Source organism: Myxocyprinus asiaticus, chromosome 11 (assembly GCF_019703515.2).
Source record: "Myxocyprinus asiaticus isolate MX2 ecotype Aquarium Trade chromosome 11, UBuf_Myxa_2, whole genome shotgun sequence".
NCBI classification, from domain to species: domain Eukaryota; kingdom Metazoa; phylum Chordata; class Actinopteri; order Cypriniformes; family Catostomidae; genus Myxocyprinus; species Myxocyprinus asiaticus.
This window is the reverse complement of record NC_059354.1, coordinates 42,048,874-42,072,794: the sequence shown is the minus strand read 5'-3', so window position 1 is coordinate 42,072,794 and position 23,921 is coordinate 42,048,874. Positions and strand designations below refer to the sequence as shown.

Genomic DNA, 23,921 nt, shown 5'->3' with positions numbered 1-23,921 from the left:
CTGATAAATTATAATGGCAGCCAGTCTGCTAAAATGCGCAATGAGGCACATTAGTGTGGATATCCCCTTCTAATTAATTGGTTTGGCTATTGCAGGTACACTTATTACTAACAAGTGCATAAAATCAAGCATACACCATGCAATCTCCACAGACAAAGATTTTAGTGGTGTGGGGAGGGCCATTTTCTGTTCCAGCATGACAATGCCCCTGGCATGTGCACAAAGTGAGGTCCACAAAGAAATGGTTTATTAAGTCTGGTGTGGAAGAACTTGACTGGCCTGAACAAAGCCCAGACATGAACCCCACTGAACACTTTTGGTATGAACTGGAACGCCTGCAAGCTAGGTCCCATCACCCAACATCAGTGACTGACCTCACTGATGATCTTGTGTCTGAATCGAGGCAAATCCCTGCAGACATATGGGTGAGGAGTTTGAGTGTCCACATACTTTTGACCATTCATACAAATCATAATATCATACTAGACAGGGTGCAAATTACACATTGACCCCAGGGGGTCTCCCTATTAAATTATATTTAACAAATGCAGGTATTTCCCATTAGGCGCAACATGTAAATGAAGTGGGGTAAAAATGCTGGGGGAAATGGTAAAAATATGCAGAAAAACATTTTAAGCCATTTGGTGCAAAAATAATAATAATTAAAAATAATAGGAAATATGGCAGGGGAAAAAAATCCCCGTCACCTCAGTTTTATGTTTTACGCTTACGTCTCTATATTCTTTGCAAATTTTTACATAATATACACGTTAACATTCTAAACATTCTGATAAAAACAGAATTTTTATTATTTTTTGGACACATTGTTTGTCTTGCACATCCACAAGTGCCTGACTGACTTGTGTCTAGAAACCTGATAAAATTATAAAATTTTAAACTGTTTAGATTCTGCTGACCACAGGCCTACCTCTTTGCTGGCGTTCGCATTTTATGGTGTTGTAGCAGTCTGTGGTGATCTTGTTGAGTTTTGATGATTTTTAAATTCCACCATACAAAGCTGAATTAGATTTTTAACTTTCCGTCCCGTGCACTCCCGATTCCGATCAGGTTTTATAAAATTACACAGAACAGAATAAAACATTTTGATGTCAATTGAATATATTCATTACTACAGCGTTAAAAACATCGTATTTAATCAATCACATGATTTCAAAAAAGACCCCCCCAAGAAAACCAGTTTTCCAGTGGGTCCCTGTTGCATTTAGGGGGTATGAGACCCCATTTGACTCCCGTAACTTGCATCGTGATACTAGACATCTGAAACAGAACGATTTCTTCATATCAGGGCATTAGACATGTGCACGTCCTTTAAACAGTGCATACCCCCCACCCTCCCCCTGCCCCAGTGTTTAGCACCATCAATCTGCACTGCTGGCATGAATAAAGGATGAGGTAGGTGGCCCGTTTGATCTAATCAATCAACATGTAGTTCACAGTCACAGTAGAAAGAGATACAGTAAATAAAACCATAGTGCCTCAAATGAGATTCCTAAGAACTGCTTGGTGCCTTTGCAATAAATACAGATTTAATTTGACTTCATTAAATTCATTTTAGATTAAAGCATTCCTTTATATGATATATGCACCACTAACTTTTTGTACAAGGGGTTTGGATATCAACACAGAACCACCCTAATGGACAATTTTATATATTCTGCTCATGAGCTGTTTATTCAATTAGTTTAAGTCTCACAGATAATCAATTAATCTCAGGGACGGGAGTCAAATGTAACTGCCCAAGCCTCGAGAGTGTGGCATCATGGGAAAGCACTCTGTGTGAATCCATGTCATTTTTAGAGCTATGCTAATTAGCCACATTTAATTGTAAACAGAGGGAGTGCCATGAGTGGAATCTGACTTGTGGGAATACAAATGGAATGGAAAAATCAACATTCTTTCCACTCTACAATCCTGTTTACAAAACAGATAGTTCCGACTCTCAGTTCTGATTGGACGAGATGCCTTTGAAGCAATGTAAGATGTCAATAAATGCATATCTATGACCACATATTCTATATTAAAGCGCCACATTTTTTTTAATAATAAAGTAACTTAAACAGCACTGCTTTTATTTTGTTTGATTGTAATGAGGAAAAACTCATATGAACTCACAACTTTCATGTTTTTCTTGAGAAGAAATATTTTGTCAACACTCAAGTCATTTATATTTGTATAGCACTTTTCACAATACACAAGAAGCCTTATAGAAAATCATGCCTTAAAGTCTAAAAGCCCCCAGAGATCAGTGGTGTAGTCCTACCAAAGAAAAACTAACGGCAGTAGATTATGGACTTCTGAAGCAGCAAAACAAGTGGGTATACCGAGGGTATACGCAAATATTGATCCTTAGAAGTCGTTATACGCAAACAGCCCTGGGAAAAAAGTAAGCATAGGCCGTATACGTGCGTATGGCCCTGACTACACCACTGCGTCATGCCACACGTCATTTTTTTACTCTCTTCCCCTGGTTTCACACTGCATGTTAGCTTTACCAGTGTTATTACCGGCTTATAACATTTGTGCAAGTGTTGTACTCATACATGTTTAGCCTACATTTCGAAAACAAAACCAGAGAATAAGTCTCATGTAATCTCGGGTGTTTTACATTGTAAGATTTTTGAATAAGCTTGTTTTTGTTATTTATGAGCATCTTGCTCAGTGTCATGCTCTGTGTTGTCTGGGAGAGGCGCAACTTTGCTGCTGCTGTGTTTCTGCATGAATGTCGGCATAAATAAAACAACTTGTTTGATGTACTGCAGCGCCGGGACATGACGATGTTGTTTGGCAAATTCAACAAGCTGTAACGCTACAATCTACTTGCCGTTTGCCATTGATCTTCTCGCCTATGTACTGTAGATCTGTTGCTCTGTTGTTCTGTGAGAGCTCAACGCCGCCTCTTCAGGGAGGAGACTGTTACTGCAGCTCTCAATGTTGCGCTGCTTGGTTTTAATTACACTATAATGTGTTTGTTTATATATTGCACGATACATATGTTATTGTATCATGGCTGTCATATCGTACGATACAATACAATACGATATTTTTTACAACCCTAGTGTTAACATGATTTTAATGCGATAAAATCACTTACTAAGCTCTTCTGCATGAAGTTATATCCAATTACAACTTTGTACAATTACAACTCCAATTGTTGCCATGATGACATAAAGCTGTAAACCTCAAAACCCTCAAATGACCATACACTTGTTTAAACGAAGTTAACATCTCAAATAATAAACAAGTTTTAAGAGAATAGTTAATATAAGTGATTTTATCAAATTATAAGCTTCACATTTCATGTTGTGCCCAAGAACACCCCTTACCCTGGTAAAATCACCGTAGCGATTGGCCTCTCATTGCTTTGGTTGACATGAACAGATTTGAAAAATATTATTAAGGTAAAATACAAACTTTTGGTCAAAATAACAAAGTCTCTATTATTAAAAAATGTGAAAATTTAAAAGAAGAAACATTCCAGCAACACATTTGCAAAAACAATGTGTGATAAACTATTATTTCATCGCTGCAATATTATTTAATTCATTAACACATGCTGCCTCTGACCTAAGTAAATGCTAAATGTGAGCACTGTTAGATCTCAGGCTCATAAAACGCAAATGAAAAAACTGCCCTGTTTTTGGGCAAGTGAGGCAATTGCAGGCAACCTCTCGTAGATAACCTCCACAGCTTCCAAGGCAATGAGGAGATTGTGGGTTGCACAATAATCTGAGTGAAATAGTGTGTCTACTCAGGAATTTCATTCTCCAATAGAGAGGTCTCTGAGCAACAGGTGAAGACTCTTATAGCAGCCAGTGATGTGTGTCTATGCATATGTTGGTCGGCAGCTTCCCCACAATGTTACGTAGGTCTATTTCGGTCTATTTCTTTTAAGTGTACATATTTTTACAGTTGGCAATAGTTGTCCAGAACAAAAATATATGCAATGCATAAAAGAAAGCATTTATGTCTAGCCTTAAATGTAAAGGCCAGGATAGGCAATAAAGTGATAAAGTAACTTATTGCTTAAAGGTGCTGCAAGGAATTTCTTTGGATAACCATGCATAAAATATCAATACTACCCAATATATGTCACAGCCTGAGAAATCACACCTGTATATGTGAATAGCCCTAGGCTCTGTAAACAGATAAAAGTGTTGGAGACAGATCGGCCTGAGCTTTTTTATTAAGTCAGAAAACTACAGTAGCTAATCAGATGTCTTGATTTGCCAGAACAACAAGAGGGTATGGGTTTCGATAAAAGGATGTGGTCTAATTCAATGGCTAAATGAGATGGAAATTATGAAATGGTAAAATCACAAATTAAAGCACCTTAATTTAAAAAAGGTATGACCCGGTATCTCGGAATATCTATTTCAATGATACATTTCAGGTAGTATGGACATTTACTGTATGATATTCCATAAAAAAGTTAAAAAAAAATAAAAATAAAAACATGTATTAGAAATGCCAGTGTATTTATTGTTTTACACAGAGAGAGAAAGAGAGAAAATGCAAACATGGCTCAGTCCAAACCAAACCAAATGTGAGGTCACCCTTAATAATCCTCAAATCTTTTTTTTTATTTTTTTTTTTTACATTAGAAATACTTTGAAAAAAGGTGCCATTGTGAAAACAGAGGTGTAGACTGAAATACTGTGTAAGGTCTTACAATGCAAGCAAGAGTTGAAAAGGTCTTAAATGGATGTGCCGGGTTGTTTCTCTGTTTAGTTGTACCCCAAAGCCCTTTCTCACTCTGTGAAATGCTGGTGAGTCAGGCACTTTAATTCTAAGGCACTCAACACTAGCAAACCTACTGCAGTTTCAAAAGATTAGGTAAGCCATTTGCAGCGTTTTCATACAATATTGTCAAAATTCAAATTTATTACATAGAAAGTCAATGAACAAAACTGGATGAGTATGTTGTCTTTTATCATGCCATAAGAGGTTGCTGAAATGAGAAAAGACAGACACGTTTAATGGATTTATTTAGATCAAATACAACAGCTCAGTGTTAGTGGCTGGACACAGTGAGTTCATTTTAAGGTGTCAGTGCAAGAAGGGTCAATGAAACTCTACCCACCCATATAAATGTGAAAGTAAATGTTTTTATAAAGCTTTTGATGAAACGGTCTTGTGTAGTCTCTGGCATGCTAACCATCTGATGCATATGGCACACAAAACTGGAAAACGCTTTCTCAAACTAATAAATCCTAATCCGATTGACTGGTTTGATGGAACTTCCATGAGTAAAAGGACACAGGACTTTTTTTATCAGTTTATCACTTTTTATCTCGCCTGGAAAGAGAGTCGTGTTCACAAGGTTCTGGGTTGTTACAACAAGCACTTTTGAGGGTGAAATTAATCACTGGATTTGACAAAGTTTGCCAGGTTAGTGACATCAAATCTTTTCATTTGAGGCACATAGTAGCAAGTAACCACTACGTTTATATTCTGTTTTGTTTTCCTAGTAATATATGTGAAATAGTCTGTAGTGAGGTTTTCTGTGCTGTACTTAGACTGATAGGGCATTATTTTGATTAATATTAATATTCGGTGCATAAAAATATCACAGGTAACCCCATCTATGCGACACACATTGACAAAACCGACTATGATTGGTCACTTTACATTTCAAACGACCTGTCCATGGGGCCTTTCTGAGGCTCAGACTAAAGATGCAACCACCACACAGAATGACAAATTGGATTTAGCAAAACATTAACTTTATCTAGAGAAAAACATAAATGGCAACGAATAGCTTCAGTGGTACCGCATGTAAAAAGTGCAACACCAGTGGTTTGCTAAAACCACCATCTTGCTTAAGGCCAATGAGAACCTAAGCACTAATTAAACACGATGCTTTTAAGAAAATTAAATCCAGTGTATCATCGTTAAGTGTTAATGTAAAGGCAGTCAAAAAGAAAAGATAACTATCTTAAAGTGCAGAGGAAATGGGCTTCACAGTGATGCAGAATGCCACCAATAGCAGATTGGAAAAGCAATAATGTTTCACTGTATTCCCTGAGGGCAGTTTCAGCTCATCAGAATCACTATTCAAAGGAACGTTTGGGGGAAAAGAATAAATGCATGTTAACTTGTTTATTACAATACACTGAATTAGTATTTAGCATTGAATAGTAAAGCTGGTGATAGGCCAAAAATGACTGAGTGAAGGAGGCACAGCTGTGTGCATTGTTAGAGCATGTGACAAAATGTACCTCACTGTGTGTGTGTGTGTGTGTGTGTTTGACTTTAGTTGTGTGCAGACGGCTCTTTGTATAAAGCCAACTAGCAGGCACTGTTATTACTCCCATCATCCTCTTTGCAAATGGTAAAATGTCATCTCCCACAAAAGAACAGAACAATTTTCAAAAGCTCTAGTCATTTGCCATGAGTCATACAGTATGTTCTCGTAAAAAATGAATAACTGTCACTTTGCAATGGTCCGTTAACAAAACAAAGATACAAAAGAACAGAAAAATGTACTGGGGATTATAAACTCGGTCTTATCACGGATGTAAATGAGTGGGTTTACGTGCACAACAACACTGCTAACATTAAAAAAATCAGTTTATTTTCAAAACCTGACATTGCAAAAAAACAGCGTTTAAAAAAATAAAAATCACATAATGGAAACACAGAAGTAATCCATACAACTACAGTGTATCTTCAGAAGCGATATAATAGGTGTGGGTGAGTCCTTTTTTTTTACTCCATATCTCCACTTTCACTTTAAATTTTACATCTGAAAGTCACATGTGGTGACTTTCACATCTGAAAGTGAAAGTAAAAAAATAAATAAAAGTCATACACATCTGGGATGGCATGAAGGTGAGTAAATGATAAGAGAATTTTCATTTTTGGGTGAATTATACCTTTAAGAAAAATCTGTATAAGATAATGTGTGTAAACACACATGTTGGTTAAGGCCTTTTGTTACACAGTCCACTAAGTGTTTGTGTGCACAGTTCAGTTTGTGAGGGCAATGGAAAGTTGCACATAGCAATAACTGCAATGAAAGTCGATTTTTTTTGTGTGTGTGCATGGACTGATGCCAAAATCCAAATTTTACTGCTGAACCTTTGACCTTAATACAAAATGGTTTCCCAAATGCAAACTCAAACATTTTTATATTCTTTCCCTTGCATCTAGCCATGCAAAATTATTAATGAATTACAGCAAGTTAAAGGTGCACTCAGTAATGCACTTGGTCATCTTGGATTTACTGACACCTAGGGGCCTGGATACGGCATCATTCAAACACAAAAGTTTTCAGTTAACGACACCATTGTAGAAATTCACTATTCATAGTCAGCCATGATTAATTTATTCTATGAGTGAAAGTGTCCAATAACAGGGTGGTTACTGAGATTAGGTGAGTAGTATTTGGCTGGTCATGTGATCCTAACATGGCAGAACCCATGAGGGGACCCTCTCTATGTAGAATAAAACAACTTTTAAAAGGTTACTGATATGACTGGAGTCTTCATCTCATGTAAATGCTCCTGATTTTATACATATGTTCCAAAATTACAATTCATATTTTTAGAAGTAAAACGTTTTATAATAGGAAAATATTACTGAGTGCACCTAAGCAACCTGTCATATAAACGTATTAGCATACAAGAATTTCTACCTTAAAGACTCCATGAAATCAGACATGTTGTTTTGTGGATTCAAGTCCATGCCATGTGCACTAAGCCATTTATGTGCTAGTGTACTCCTAAATTTTTACCAGATATACACATTTGAATTGTATATATTTCTCTACCAGGAAAATGGGCCAAAAAATACTGATGACTCATGTTGCTCTATACACACATTTCAGTCCAATCAAATGTTCTCTGGAATAAGAAGTCCCTCCCCAAAATGCCACCTGCAACACCTAGCAAGTGGCAAATATTGGCTTTTTAAAAAAAGGACAAGCCATTTGATATGTCCCACCAAAACCTCCTGTTTTAAAAGAATATATGTAAGAAAAGGTAGAAAACTGCATTTGTCAAACAATTTCATAGAGTCTTAAAGCAAATGACCTCTTGCAACCACAACTATAAAGAAATCTACTCTTAAAATAAAATAAAAAGATGCAAAAATGGCACTAATCAGAAACTGTCCTGAAAACATCCAACAAGGAGTAAGTACATCTGTAGGTTTAGGTGTTTCTCAATACATTCAGATGTACTTTACTCTCTGTACATCATTTCTCATCACTTCAACCCCAGCAGTTTGAAACATCCATATTAGAAATAGTACTGTGTAATGCACAGAGCAATTAAAGGTGAAACATTCCCTGAAGAGACAGACATGTCAGGCACTTTCACAAGATAAAATCAGCTGTAACTGTTCGCTCAGGATGAAAATACGCACCCTTGTTTTGAGAGTCAGCTGAAGCTGAACAAAATATACATTGCAGTGGTATATTTTCTGACTTAAGGGTAATGTTCAAAGTCTACACACCTAGTTTACACACCAGAGGCGACATGGTAGACGAATCGCAGACGAATGCCCCATATACATTAAAAGCGAGGCAAATTATTGCTGTTAGCACGTTCACATCTGTACAATAGGTGACGCTGATCGACAGTCAGTTTTACTCCTGTTCAGTACTGGTCCATCCTCCACCTATCAGGGATGAGAAGTTGACAAGTTTGCAAAACAACCATGGAATCAGTGCAAAAGGCATGAGGCAAGTTCTCTAGCGAGTCGATCGAAGAAATAAAATAGATTTCTCTACAAGCTGCAGCAGTGATGACAAGAATGTTGTTGATTTGCTCAATGAGAAAGCAAACATTCGAGACATTTTCACAAACAATTCCAGTTCACCTGCAGAACAAGATGATGTACAGCAGCGAAGTACCAACCTCACTTGTCAATCAAACACTGTGCTAAAACAAGAGTTTTAAACTTTCTTGGTTATTTGCGGGTTTAAAAGGAAGTAACCTTCCAATCTGAAAATGTGAAAAATCGCTTACATACTGTATACAGTACATGCACAAGATCTTCATGGATCTACTTTAGTGTGTCTGATATCAACATGCAGGAACACATGAAAAGCACACACATCTGAAGCTCAGTTAATATAGGTACTCCACTAAAATAATGGAGAAATCTGCTTGAAATGTTGCACTGGTTTTGGTAACTGCAGCTGCTTCTGACACGTGATTCAAAGTTCATATTTTATTGTTCAAGGCATGCTCAAGGCATTTCATTGCCGGATGAGGGGGGGAAAAAAATCGACACTCACCATAAAAAACCTTGCTTTGTCAGCGCGCGAATGTTTGCTACTAGTGTGAAACGTGATTTCTCACAGCGATAAAGATTTTGAATAGAAATAATAGATTCCTATGGACATTTTCACCTTTGGTGTGAAATGGCCTTTTGGTCCAATGAGCAGCAACAGGATTATGTTAATATATGTTTATTGCAAGACTGAAACCAGGATCAAAATGATGGTTTAAATGAAACCCTGATTAGTTTTAAAGGTTTAACATTCGGTGCAGCTGAATTACTAGATAAACTTTGATGTAACCTAGGTTTAAACTTAACCCTTATTGGTGCAGCCTAGACTAAAACACTTGTTTGCAAAGTCTACACATAATGGTGACCAGCCAGTGCTATCCTGGTCTCTTGCCTCAGGATCTAAATCAGTAATGATTCCCAGACAGTACGACAGCACTATCTCAAAGCAGGATATTTTTAACGTTCCTGTAATGATATAGATTATCCGGTAACACTTTACAATAAGGTTCTATTTGTTAACATTAGTTAACAACATTAGTTAACGTGAAATAACAATGAACAATACTTTTACAGCATTTACTAATCTTGGTTAATTTTGAATAGAAATATATATATGTTGTATAACTACAACATACAGTATATTTAAAGTAAATTTTTGTTAAAATCAAAAGTTGAATTAGTTAACATTAGTTAATGCACAATGAACTAACAAACTAACAATGAACAATTGATTAATAAATGCTGTAAAAAATAAATATTAAATATATATATATATATATATATATATATATATATATATATATATATATATATATATATATATATATATATATATATATATATATATATATATATATATATATATATATATATATAGTACATTGCTTGTTCATGATACCTAATGCATTAACGAATGTTAACAAATGGAACCTTATTGTAAAGTGTTACTGAAATTGACTCTAATTGAATAAGGCCTAGGCATAACTCTTGCGCTATACTCCTATAAATAGCAGTGATGTCTTCCTGTGTAACTGGAGAGTGAGCAGCCTATTCACATCACAAAAATCTGAAGCCTGGCACATTCCAGAGTTAAAAATAACCAGAGGTGTAGATATGGTCCTGCAGGCCAAGAAGATAGAAGAGACATGGAAATACAGGGAAGTGGAAAGAGGGGCAGAGAAAAGAGTGTAAGACATAGAGAAAAAAAAAGGACAAACAAGGGATTACAAAGAGCGAAGAAAACCTATACTGATTTCAGAAAGATTGAAAGATGATATAGGACAATAGTGGGTAAGGGAAGATGGAAAAATTACAAGGTGATTCCCATAGACTGTGTTCACTGAAAAATTTGACCATTTACTAAATTGTAAAAGCATTGACAGATAACTCCAAATACTCTCTATTGTTTAAACAGATTTTTACAAAAACTACAAAGACATTTATTTATTTTTTAAACACTGATTACTCTCAGCCAATTGGAGAGAAAAAGCACTTTGTAATACAAAAATAATGCAAAAGTACCTAAAACGCTACTTTCCATTCGGATTAATAATGCCACGTAATTTGTTACTTCTGATATCAGTAATACAATAACACATTATTTTTAAATGTAGGCCCAAATTAACATTGTTACAAGCATGAATAACATTTGTTTTAGCTGGGTTGCTTCTTAGCCATTCCCAAGTAAAACGGTCTTGTAAGTGAATTGTTTTAATTATTGAATATGTTTATATTGACTTTACAAGGATATCAGATGTATAGTTAGGAGAAGCAGGATTTTGGACCAATGAGATTTCGCAGTGGGTGGGGCTACCCAGCTCAATGCAGCAGAAACTGAAGCCAAGTGATCTACAAAAAGTCTTGCTACTCATCGCGGTCTCAGCTGATCAGGACAAAAGCTGAGACTTACATGGTAGTCAAAGATTTTATCGATAAGAGAGCTTCAAATGGTTGAAGCCTTACTATGTTGCGCCGGTTTAGGACATGGTATGAAGAAAAGGAAAGGAGAAAGACGCATGGCTTTTAGCTGAGTGACAAGACAGGTGTTAACCCCATAAGTTGTCCAAAGGATTGACACACGTGTCCTGACCAACAGACGTCATAGACACGTACCCTAGAGCAGTCGTTCTTAACTGTTGGGTTGCAACCTAAAAACAGGGTGCTGGTTTGTTCTGATAGGGTCATTAACAACTGGAAAAACACAATCTTGCATAGTTAGGATAGCAAAATAAATAAACTTTATCAACTTTTGGAAGGGAATTATTTTGTTGTTGATGTCAAAGGCCATGCGTCCAAAACTCTATGGAATTTTGGTGCTAATACATTACTTGTAAAATGAGTAGTACAATATTTTGCCAAGTGTTTGTTCCATGTGTTAGGTAGAAATATGACTTCTGCTGTTGTTAATGCATTCAAAAAATGTTCAATATTTCAGTCCATCATGTCAATCATTTGTAGTTCATGGTATTATTAATACATTTAATTTGAATAAAATTTGTTTGATTTTAAGGAGCTTTTTATTACTTTTGTACAACAAGCAATTTTAGTACTGTGCTGGGTCACCACTCGATGCTCAATGTAACAACTAGATCCTGAATCAAAAACAGTTGAGAATTACTGCCCTAGAGCGTAATTCATTTCCAGCAGCAACTGAGACCCAAAAGATAATTTGGTACTCCAAGCAGCCCAAAGTGCAAATTTATAACATGGAATGAAACAAATATTTACACCCATTTTGTATTTTAAGAGCATGCTGCAAGTAAAGATTAAAGTTAAATAAGACATCTAAACTATTTCTGATGGAATACAAATGAGATAACTAGATACAATGAGAGTGATAAAACGTGCCTGTATGGCTGACAGTTTGGCAATGAATGAAAGTGGCAGTGAAATCATGACACCGCTAGAATACATTGCACTGTGACTATCAAGAACCACAAGAAAACAAAGTCAATGCACAAAAAACATCAGAATCTGGATACGAACACCTTTCATCACCTCAATGATACTAAACAATCAATGACTTTGGAACTGCTAAAATAATACACTTCACATACCTTTCCAACAAGAAAACCATTTTTAAACTATTTTGGTTTTAAATATTCCTACAAGATCTGTCGCGTTAACGCATGCGATTAATTTACAACCTTTAACACGTTCATTTTCCTTAATCGCAATTAACATATTTACCAATTTATGATTTCATTCAGCTGCAAGTTCTGAACACTGGTTGGAATAGGGTGAAACGTTTGCCCAGGGTCATTACACTGACGCAGACACCACAAACACACACACACAACAGCGATTCGGTGTCAATGATCACATGACTTAGAAAGGACCTCTTAATCGTATTTGTTTGTACAAAACAAACCCAGATTTATGGAAGCCCATATCCGCCACATCAAAAAAATAATTTGTGCTTTGGTAAGTCATAATTATGACATACTAAGTCATAATTATGAGATACTAAGTCATAATTTCAAGATTAAAAATCAAAATTATGACATACTAAGTCATAATTTCGAGATATGAGAAAACATTGAATTGTGAATTGGTAAAGATTCGAATTGGTTCTCCACGCAACGTTCCTTAAGGCCAAGGCGAGTCACCATTATTACACAAGTAGGTCATAAAATCCACAGTAGGAACACATTTAAACATTATTGCATTTATAACATTTGGGAAGGAGTCGTTTTGACACATTTTGTGATTAGAACTGGGATTTGATCTACATTGATTATTTATATCGTACATGCGATTGAGCGCCACGCTTCCTAGACTGAAGGCGTGGCACTCAATCGCATTTACGACATAAATACTTGTGTAATAATGGTGACTCACATTGGCCTTAAGGAAAATTGCATAGAGAACAATACTTGCCATCTTTTACCAATTCACAATTCAATGTTTTTTCATATCTCAAAATTATGACTTAGTATGTTGTAATTATGACTTTTTATCTTGAAATAATGACTTAGTATGTCGAAATTTTTACTTTTTTATCTCACAATTGAGAATTTTTATCTCATAATTGAGACTTTTTATCTCATATTTATGACTTTTTATCTAAAAATTTTGACTTTTTTAATCACATAATTTGATTTTGAATCCCAAATTATTATATTTAATCTTGAAATGTAGATTTTTAATCTCATAATTATTTTTTTTCCCTCCCCTTTTCTCCCCAGTTTGGAATGCTCAATTCCCAATGCGCTCTAAGTCCTCGTGGTGGCATAGTGACTCGCCTCAATCCGGGTGGCGGAGGATGAATCTCAGTTGCCTCCGAGACGTCAATCTGCGCATTTTATCATGTGGCTTGTTGAGCGCGTTACCGTGGAGACCTAGTATGTGTGAGGCTTCACACTATTCTCCGTGGCATCCATGCACAGCTCACCACGCACCCCACCGAGAGCGAGAACCACATTATGGCGAACACGAGGAGGTTAACGCAACGTGACTCTACCCACCCTAGCAACTGGGCCAATTGGTTGCTTAGGAAGCCTGACTGGAGTCACTCGGCACGCTCTGGATTCAAAATTGCGACTCTAGGTTAATCTCATAATTATGATTCAGTATGTCATAATTATGATTTACCAAAACACAATTTATTTTTTATGTGGCAGAAATGGGCTTCCATACAGATTGGACCTGTGAAAAGTTGCATTTACATGACTCAAAACACTTAATTGCAACAAAAACTACCACTGGACTTTCCTTGAAGGAATAGTTCACCCAAATGAAAATTCTCTCATTATTCACTTACCCTGATGCCTTCCCAGATGTGTATGACTGTCTTTCTTCAGCAGAATGCAAATTAAGATTTTTAGAAGATAGAGCTCTGTGTGGTCCTTATAATGTAAGTAAAAGGGTGCCAGCACTTTGACAGTCCAAAAGACACATTTAGACAGCATAACAGTAATCCACACGACTGCAGTCGATCAATGAATGTCTTCTGAAGCAAATCGATACGTTTGTGTAAAAAATAAAATCGATAATTAAAAGATTATTAACTTTTAAAAAGCACTTCCTGCCAGCAGTTGACGCATCACATAGCTGTTGCATGACGTAAGCGTGTTGGCAAGTTCACGCAATAATTCGTAAGCACCGCTTATTTACAACAGAAGAACGAATGTCACGCGAGTGTTCGGCCATTTCAAACAGCATCAGAGCCTTGGACGAAAGTGCTGATTTAAATTTAAAAATGGTTTAATTATCGACTTCGTTTATTTTTTTATTTTTTATTTTATCCCCTTTTCTCCCAATTTGGAATGCCCAATTCCCACTACTTCGTAGGTCCTCGTGGTGGCACAGTTACTCACCTCAATCCGGGTGACGGAGGACAAGTCTCAGTTGCCACCGCTTCTGAGACAGTCAATCCGCACATCTTATCACGTGGGTCGCTGTGCATGACACCGTGAACACTCACAGCACGGGAGGCTCATGCTACTCTCCGCAATCCTCGCACAAATTACCACGTGCCCCATTGAGAGCGAGAATCCCTAATCACGACCATGAGGTGGTTACCCCATTTGACTCTACCCTCCCTAGCAACTTGGGCAATTTGGTTACTTAGGAGACCTGGCTAGAGTCACTCAGCATGCCATGGATTCAGACTCGAGACTCCATGGGTGGTAGTCAGCGTCAATACTCGCTGAGCTACCCAGGCCCCCCCATCGACTTCATTTCTTAAGTTTATTACATAAACCTATCGATTCGCTTCAGAAGACATTCATTGATTGACTGGAGTCGCATGGATTACTGTTATGCTGCCTAAATGTGTCTTCTGGACTGTCAAAGTGCTGACACTCATGTACGTACTTTATAAGGACTTATCTTCTTCTAAAAATCTTTATTTGTGTTCTGCTGAAGAAAGACAGTCATACACATCTGGGACGGCATCAGGGTAGGTGAATAATGAGAGAATTTACATTTTTGGGGGAACTATTCCTTTAACACCTGTTTGTCACTATGCACTGCAACATTTTCCTAAACCATTAGATCTTTGTGTGTAATGTCTAAAGGTTTATCTTGAGGCAATTTGATCTACTATTTAATATTTTTTTAAATATTGCAAATTTATGTATTTAATGAGAATGCCTAAAATTATCACATATATTTTGAGACAAATTACTTGTCATTTTCAGTTTTGTTGAAGGTTATTAAATCAAAATTTTTTTTAATAACTGTCCAATAAGTGATAGGATAGTATTTGGGGTAAAAAGCCCCCATAAAAACACATTCTTAAGAGGGGGGAAGGGAATATTTGTAATGAAGAATGTTCAAAGTGGGCTCACATTGACTGATACAATCTAAATGGAGATTCATCTTTTTATAGTATACTTCAAATTTTATGAAATGCCAAATGTGATTGAAATTAACAGTAAATGGGGCGACCTTTTCTGATGTGGTTATTTTGAATATGCATTATCTTCATCTGAATTTTAATCAAATCAACCTTCTGTTATTATGTCTTTTCACACAATGATATTGCTCCGTCCATATTCAATAAAAATACATCTATTTTCCCTATATGTCACTCACTCGACGTTGTGTCAATGTAGTGACACTAGGGGTCACTCTTGGGAGCCCTAAACACCTCTGATCTTTGAAAAAAGGCCAATGGGAATTGGAGAGTGGAATTTGCATGCCACTCCCCCGGACATAAGGGTATAAAAGGAGCTGGTATGCAACCACTCAATCAGATTTTCTCTTCAGAGCCGAGCAGTTCTATTCATTGAAGCTGAATTCATCCGCGAGTTCATTCACCTCATCTGTTGGATTTTACGGCGCATTTCAGCGGCTTCTCCCCCTTTGCACCCGTGGAGTGCAGAGAACGCACCTGGGCACTTCGGCAGAATAACAAAAAGAGTACATTCTAAAAGAGTGGCACACACGGTACATCTTTTTAAAGATGCCTTTCCGTTTGTGTGTTATTCTTGGTTGCGGTTGTTATCTCTCTGCTTCTGACGGCCACGATCGCTGTCTTGCGCGTCTGGGCGCTGCCCACGTGGAGACATCATTCGTGGATGGGTCTTGTCCTCATTGCGGTAACATGACCATGGCAACGTTGCGGTCGCGGCTTGCATTCGTAAGAAAGCAAGCCATCCCAGCGGCTCCCCGCCTCGGTCCTCCTACCTACGGGTATGAGGCCGTGCCGGTTAGCGCTGGGGGCTATTTGGGGACCTCAATGGGAGCACCTCCGCCGGGTAAACCCCCACGGACCTTCCATTCCCCAGCACGCTCGCTTGCCCCGGTCGGGCTCTCGGATGAGACCATCGTGGCTGGCGTCCACATACTCAACTACCTCGACGACTGGCTGATCCTAGCTCACTCTCGAGAATTACTGTGCGCACACAGGGACCTGGTGCTCAGGCACCTCAGCCGTCTAGGGCTTCGGGTCAACTGGGAAAAGAGCAAGCTCTCCCCGATTCGGAGCATCTCTTTTCTCGGCTTGGAGTTGGACTCAGTCTCGATGACGGCGTGCCTCACAAACGAGTGTGCACAGTCGGTGCTGAACTGTCTGAAGGCGTTCAGACAGAAGACAGCGGTTCCACTGAAACTTTTTCAGAGGCTCCTGGGGCATATGCCATCCTCTGCGGTTGCCGCACTGCTTGGGTTGATGCATATGAGACCGCTTCAGCACTGGCTTCAGACTTGAGTCCCGAGATGGGCATGGTGCCACGGGACACATCGCGTGGTCGTCACGCCGATCTGTCACCACCTCTTCAGCCCTTGAATGACCTAGCATTTCTACGGGCAGGGATTCCCCTAGAGCAGGTCTCCAGGCACGTCGTGGTTATGACAGACACCTCCAAGATGGGCTGGGGTGCCGTATGCAATGGGCACACAGCCGCCGGCTCCTGGACTGGCCCACAGCTGCGTTAGCACATCAACTACCTCGAATTGTTGGCAGTACTGCTCGCCCTGCGGAGGTTCCGGCCGTTGATCCAGGGCAAGCACGTGTTGGTCCAGACGGACAACACGGCAACGGTAACGTACATCAACCATCAAGGCGGTCTACGCTCCCGTTGTATGTCACAACTCGCCCGCCGTCTCCCCCTCTGGAGTCAGCAGTGCCTCAAGTCGCTACGAGCCACTCACATCCCAGGCGACCAACACCACAATGGACGTGCTGTCACAACAGGTTATGCTCAGGGGAGAGAGAAGACTCCACCCCCAGGCGATACAGCTGATCTGAGTCAATAGAGCTGTCGAGCACAGGTAGACCTGTTTTCTTCCCGGGAATCCTCCCACTGCCTGCTTTGGTACGCCCTGATGGAGGCACCCCTCGGTATAGACGCGCTAGCACACAGCTGGCCCCCTGGACTAAGCAAATATGTGTTTCCCCCAGTGAGCCTACTTGCACAGACCCTGTGCAAGGTCAGGGAGGACGAGGAGCAGGTCATCCTAGTAGCACCCTACTGACCCACCCAGACGTGGTTCTCGGACCTCATGCTCCTCACGACAGCCCCCCCACCCCCAGCGAATTCCCCCGAGGAAGGACCTTCTTTCTCAGGTACGGGGCACCATCTGGCACCCGCGACCAGACTTCTGGAATCTCCACGTCTGGCCCTTGGACGGGACGCGGAAGACCTAAGTGACCTACCACCCACAGTAGTAGACATGATCACTCAAGATAGGGCTCCCTCTACAAGGCGCCTGTATGCTTTGAAGTGGCATCTGTTCGCTAAGTGGTGTTCTTCCCGATGCGAAGACCCCCAGAGATGTGCAGTTGGATCGGTGCTTTCCTTCCTGCAGGAGAGGCTGGAGGGGCAGCTGTCCCCCTCAACCTTGAAGGTGTATGTAGCCGCTATAGTGGCACACCATGACATAGTGGACGGTAAGTCCTTAGGGAAGCACGACCTGATCATCAGGTTCCTGAGAGGCACTAGGAGGTTGAATCCCTCCAGACCGTGTCTCATCCCCTCATGGGACCTCTCTGTAGTCCTTCGGGGTCTACGGGGAGCCCCCTTCGAGCCCCTGGAGTCAGCTGAGCTTAAGGCACTCTCTTTGAAGACTGCCCTCCTGACTGCGCTCACTTCCATCAAGATGGTAGGGGACCTGCAGGCATTCTCTCTCAGCGAAACGTGCCTGGAGTTCAGTCCGGGCTACCCCGACCAGGCTATGTGCCCAAGGTTCCCACGACCCCGTTTAGGGATCAGGTGGTGAACTTGCAAGCGCTGCCCCACGAGGAGGCAGACCCAGCTTTGGCGTTGCTGTGTCCGGTGCGTGCTTTACGCATCTATTTGTATCACACGCAGAGCAGCTCTTTGTCTGCTTTGGTGGACAGCGGAAAGGAAGCGCTGTCTCCAAACAGAGGATCGCCCACAGGGTCATTGACGCCATCGTGATGGTATATCACGCTCAGGACGTGCCGCCCCCCATGGTGCTACGAGCCCACTCTACTAGGAGTGTAGCGGCCTCCTGGGCCCTGACTAGTGGCGCCTCTTTGGCAGACATCTGCAGAGCAGCGGGCTGGGCGACACCCAACACCTTTGTGAGGTTCTATAATCTCCGGGTTGAGCCGGTTTTAACCCGTGTGTTGTCAGGTCTGAACAGGTAAGTTCCAGGAAAGCTGGCCGGGTGTACCGCTTGCGTATAGCACCTTTCCCCTCCCATGAGGTGAAGACGTGCACCTTTGACTCCAAGTCGTGTTCACAAGTTGTGATCCCTGGATGATTTTTATCCTTAGCCCTGTGGCAGACAAGTTTGCGGAGAAACTCGCTGCCAGCCCAGTACATGTGCTAACTAAGCCCTGTACTGGGGTAGGTGCTCCACATGCGCTGGTTCCCCATAGGTGACACCATGTGATATATCTTCCACTAAATCATTTCCCTGTCGGTAAACTGCGTCTTCCTTGGGCAGAGGCCCTTCTGCCCCCGGTCACCATGCTTGTAGAAACGCCTCCCCCCTCGGGTAGGACCTACCAGGCAACTTCTCCACATGACATAATTCCGACAAGACTCGGTAAGACCATGTGACGTATTTCCACTCTAAATACCCCCCCTCCTCTGGACGGGGTGTGGTCTCCACGGTGTCTTCCCCTTGGGAGTGACACCCCCCCCGACATAGACATTTAAGGCCCCCAGTCGGTTAACAAATTCCACTCTTTTTGGGGAGAAAAAAAAGAGGAAAGGAGGCCACAGCTGGGCTAGCCTGTCCCTATTTGTTGGGCAGTCGACTTGTTCCCGAAGGACCGTTCGACGCTCATAAGAGCGTTGGGGGAGGTTACATGACGGCCTGGTGCGCTGGCTACGAGGCACACAGAGGTCTGCCCGTCTCGCACCACTAGTCCACGTAATACAGTTCAGTAGTCGTGGCGTTTTGTATAGGAACCCCTGGTGTCACTACATCGACACAACGTCGAGTGAGTGACAGATAGAGAATGTCCTGGTTACTTTCGTAACCTCTGTTCCCTGATGGAGGGAACGAGGTCTTGTGTCCCTCTTGCCACAACGTTGAACTACCCGCTGAAATGGCCAGCTCCTCAGCAAAAAACCTGAATGAGTGGTTGCATACCAGCTCCTTTTATACCCATATGTCTGGGGGAGTGGCATGCAAATTCCACTCGCCAATTCCCATTGGCCTTTTTTCAAAGATCATGGGTGTTTAGGGCTCCCAAGAGTGACCCCTAGTGTCACTACATCGACACAACGTCTCGTTCCCTCCATCAGGAAATGGAGGTTACGAAAGTAACCAGGAAGTTTTCAATATCAATACATTTTGTGACCAGAAAAGTCTAAAGTGTGCCTTTAGCCCCATTGTACCCTAGATATCAAGTAAAATGTAAGCACTTTCAAAATCTGCTATTAATGGTGATTAACTATGAAGAATTATGGCATTAATTTAGATTAAATGTTTTAATTGACTGACAGCACTAATTCTTATAAATTCTTTGTCAAAACATAAAAAGACAATTTCTTTTTAGGAATATTTATTTATTCCTGAAACACATTTTAGATTGTGAAAGCAAGCATGCTCTATCACATTTTTGCCCACAGGTAATTGGAAAAGAACACAAGAAACCTCTTGTCTTTCCCATTTCAGCAACAAAGTGCTTATTTAAGAACTTCAGAAGAGAAGACGAAGCACCCTGACTTCAGGAGCAGAAATTTCACAGCTCCACTTTGGGACACAGAACAGATCAGCTGCCCCCATCATTCTCTGCCACCAAACAGGTCCATGGGGTAACTGCCCCAAACAAACAAAGCAACTGAAGAAAGAGGGATGTCCACTTCACCTCATTTTTCACATTGGATTATCCACTATTATGTGAGACACATCTAAGAGATGTGTTACCCCTTTAGCGAATTATACATTTTCATGGAATCATTGTCACTCAGAGGCATTAGTGAGTGAGAATATTTGCTTTTCTCCTTTTCTCTGCCCAAACTCGATAATTAGGGCTACAAGCTTAATAACATATCACATTGTTCTTATTTTAAAGTTCAGAGAAATTCTCTCTAATGAAAACTCTGCTGAGTATAATTTGTTCAGTACGAAAAACTGCTTAAACAAGACTAAGCTAGTTTACTGGTCTTAGTTGGTTTAAGATGGTCTCCCAGCCTGGTCAAACAAGTGCTCAGCTGGTTTAGTTGGTCGGCCAGCAAAGAATCCTTAACAAGAAGAAAATTGTAAGCAAGAATTATTTAGTGCATTTACATGCACATTCTTACATCGATTATGCTTAATAAACTGATAACATGTGAATGCATTAAACTGTTCATTTATTGGGGTAAGGTCTTAAACAGTTTAAGCAAAAAAACGATCAGCACACAGATTTTTGACCATTCTTACCAGCTTATCCAATGTGTACAAGTGTTGTGCACATGTCTGTTTATTTTTTGATGTCAAAAGCAGAGAATAATCTGATGATTTTGAGTCTCATGTATACACAGTATTCTTGCATTGTCAGATGTTTTTAAAAAGCTGATATTTGGTAGTTACTGGTGTACATGTAAACGCACACATTTTTACAAGACTGTAAGTGGTTTGAACAGGCATTTGACATCTTAAAATGAAACACTAAAATAATTGAATAACTAATCTTGTTTGTAGTTACCTTCGCCCAAATCCAAAACAGCTAGAACAGCACTGCTTCTGGCCTCTCCAAGATGGTTGGTGGCGATGCAAGTATAGAGGCCGGCATCGTTGGGCTTACAGTCCCTGATCCACAGGCCTCCATATTCCTGGTTTTCCATGGTGAGCAGGTCATCATTGTGATACCAGTACAGTGAAGGCTGTGGGTCTCCAGCCACGGCCACTTTCAGACGGATGTCACAGCCGGTACCTACAGCTGCGTTCCTCATCTTCCGAATGAATACAGGAGGTGTTGGGATTGGGAAGACAGAACTAGCAGGGTCTGGTACGACCTGTTCAGAACTAACTTTTGCTCGTTTTGAAGGTATCCTGGGGCTTGGAGGTGCCATTACTCCTGCTTCTTCATCAGCACTCTTCTTGAGGGTCATCTGGACTTCGGCCTTCCTCATGATTTAACTTCTTTAAAGACTGCTGCACTTGAAGTGATTAAAACTTCAACTTGTTCTCTTTAATGAACAGTTAATTGTCCACAAAAAATAAAAATAACTTTTCGTGATTTGGTGTTTTGATGTGGTAAACATATTCCAATCATTCCAGCAGATGTCCTAAAATGCAAGACTACATTCCAGGTTTAGCTATGACCACCTTTTTATTACAATAGTGACTTCTAAGAAAAGTGGCTAGCTTTAGAAAATCTCTAGAGAAAATTGCCTACCTGCATTAATACAAAACCTCGAAGGCACATTAGAGTCATCAAAATGTGTGCTAATTTCCACCTAGGTTTTATGCACCATAAACGTTTCAGAATATGTTTCTCACATCTTTGAGACATCCCATTAGAGAAGCAGAAAACAAAATACTCAATCTTTGGCCAATTAGGCGAATAGAGCCTGTGCATGTACTCTAGCTGAATGGTATTTTTAGAGTGAGTCCAAGAGGATCATATTGCATTAGCAGCTACCAGTGTTGCCTTTTGGAAGATCTGGCCTCAGCTTTTCACCCCCTCAAATTCAAATTCCACAGTCCTTCAGGGTCTCAGGAAAAGATGACCGCTGGGTTCTTAGGTGATTATTCAATTGTAGGGAAATCTACATCTCTGAAGCAGTTCCGTCCCAACGGTGTCCAGACTTCATCCTCTTGCCCTCAAAGTTGAGCTTTGTCACTCAAGATAGCTCCCTCCGTCCACTCTCATGTCCCCCAGGGAGGAGACAGGCAAGTCCCATTAAACAACAGCTGTACCCTGATAGGTCAAATGTTTTGGACAGCCCGGATACTTTGGCCCAACCCTTTCTCTTCTCCCCTGGCACTCACAGCCAATCACAAGATCTAGAAAGTATGACATGGGGCCTTAAGAGGGAGGGGTTTGAGATAAAGCTCTGATTCATGTGTCAAAGATAGCTGCTGAGTAAGAATGGAAAGCAGGCTCATTTGAGATGTCAAGTGTCTCGCCTTGAAAGTAGGCCAAAGATTGGTTGCAGTTAGGGGAGGACACCAATGAAAAGATATCAAGTTTACATAAGGGAAATATTGTGTTCTTTGTTGCCAGTGAAATGGATGCATTGGAAGTACTGCGACTTTTACAAAAAGATTGATTTGATCAACAAGTATTCCAATATACTCACTGTTAAGTTTAGCCAAAACTTTATTTTTCTAAAAAATAATTTGTTTAATAAAAGACTTTATTTTTTAGAAATGTTTATTAAAATGACATATCAGATACCTATATAGAGTATATACTAGGGATGTTGATTTAAACATGTTAATTTAGTGTGATTAATAAAAAATAAAATCACACTAAATAAAAAAATAAAAATAAAAAAAATAAAAAATAGCACAATCAATCATGCCCCAGACCTGTACGTAAATTCCGCAATAAGGAATGTTCCTATCATTAGATAAATTCCAGCATGATGTACCACAACCCAATCTCATGAAAAGTCGTACATAATTCACAAGTTGGCTATTTCGAATGATCTCGCATAATGTTGTTAGCATAAACTCATACGACTTCATCACGTGCAAATTCCCGGATGTCCAATGCGGAAGCACGAGTTCCACACACGCGGTGTTAAGGATAGGCTTATTAATATGATGCCCTTACCCAAACCCCTCATCTAAACTTAACCAATCAGTAGAGTGTATAAACATGATAGGAAGCTGTTGTGTGTGACAGAAGCAAGTAATAGTCACGTATTAGATGGAAACGATGTCCAGCGACGTCATTGGCTGTAGTGAAAGTCGTAGGAATTCAAACGAGTACAGTCGCACGATAACATATGAATTAGCCAAATTTAGAAAAGTCATACGAATCCTAATGATTTTGCTGTGAGAGTGTGTTGTAAAGGACCAATACTTAACATAATACATCACAGTTGTTCAAAGATAATGAGTGTTAAATTTTGTCATCAGCAAGTCTTTTACCATCATGGTTTTAGTTTATGCAATTGGTGGAGAGCAACTATGGTGCCTAGCTCTGAAAACTGCAGACGCCTTGCTGTCGTGAGTATTTTGGCACGTCAGCATAACGTCACAGCGGTGATACAGCATATCTCACACACACCTAGCGGTTATCACTGGCTATTGGCTTTGCACAGAACTTCCTTATCTTATATGAGCCTAAT

General features: G+C 40.1%; 1 protein-coding gene across 1 annotated transcript in view; it reads right to left on the bottom strand.

The window, feature by feature from the left end:
* LOC127447932 (striated muscle-specific serine/threonine-protein kinase-like) overlaps positions 1-22,447 on the bottom strand; it is a 123,093-nt gene extending 100,646 nt beyond the window's left edge. Inside the window, 1 exon segment of the mRNA XM_051710159.1 lies at positions 21,323-22,447. Coding sequence (XP_051566119.1) covers positions 21,323-21,749 — 427 coding nt within the window. The 5' untranslated portion in view covers positions 21,750-22,447.
* Between the last annotated feature and the right edge of the window lie 1,474 nt (positions 22,448-23,921).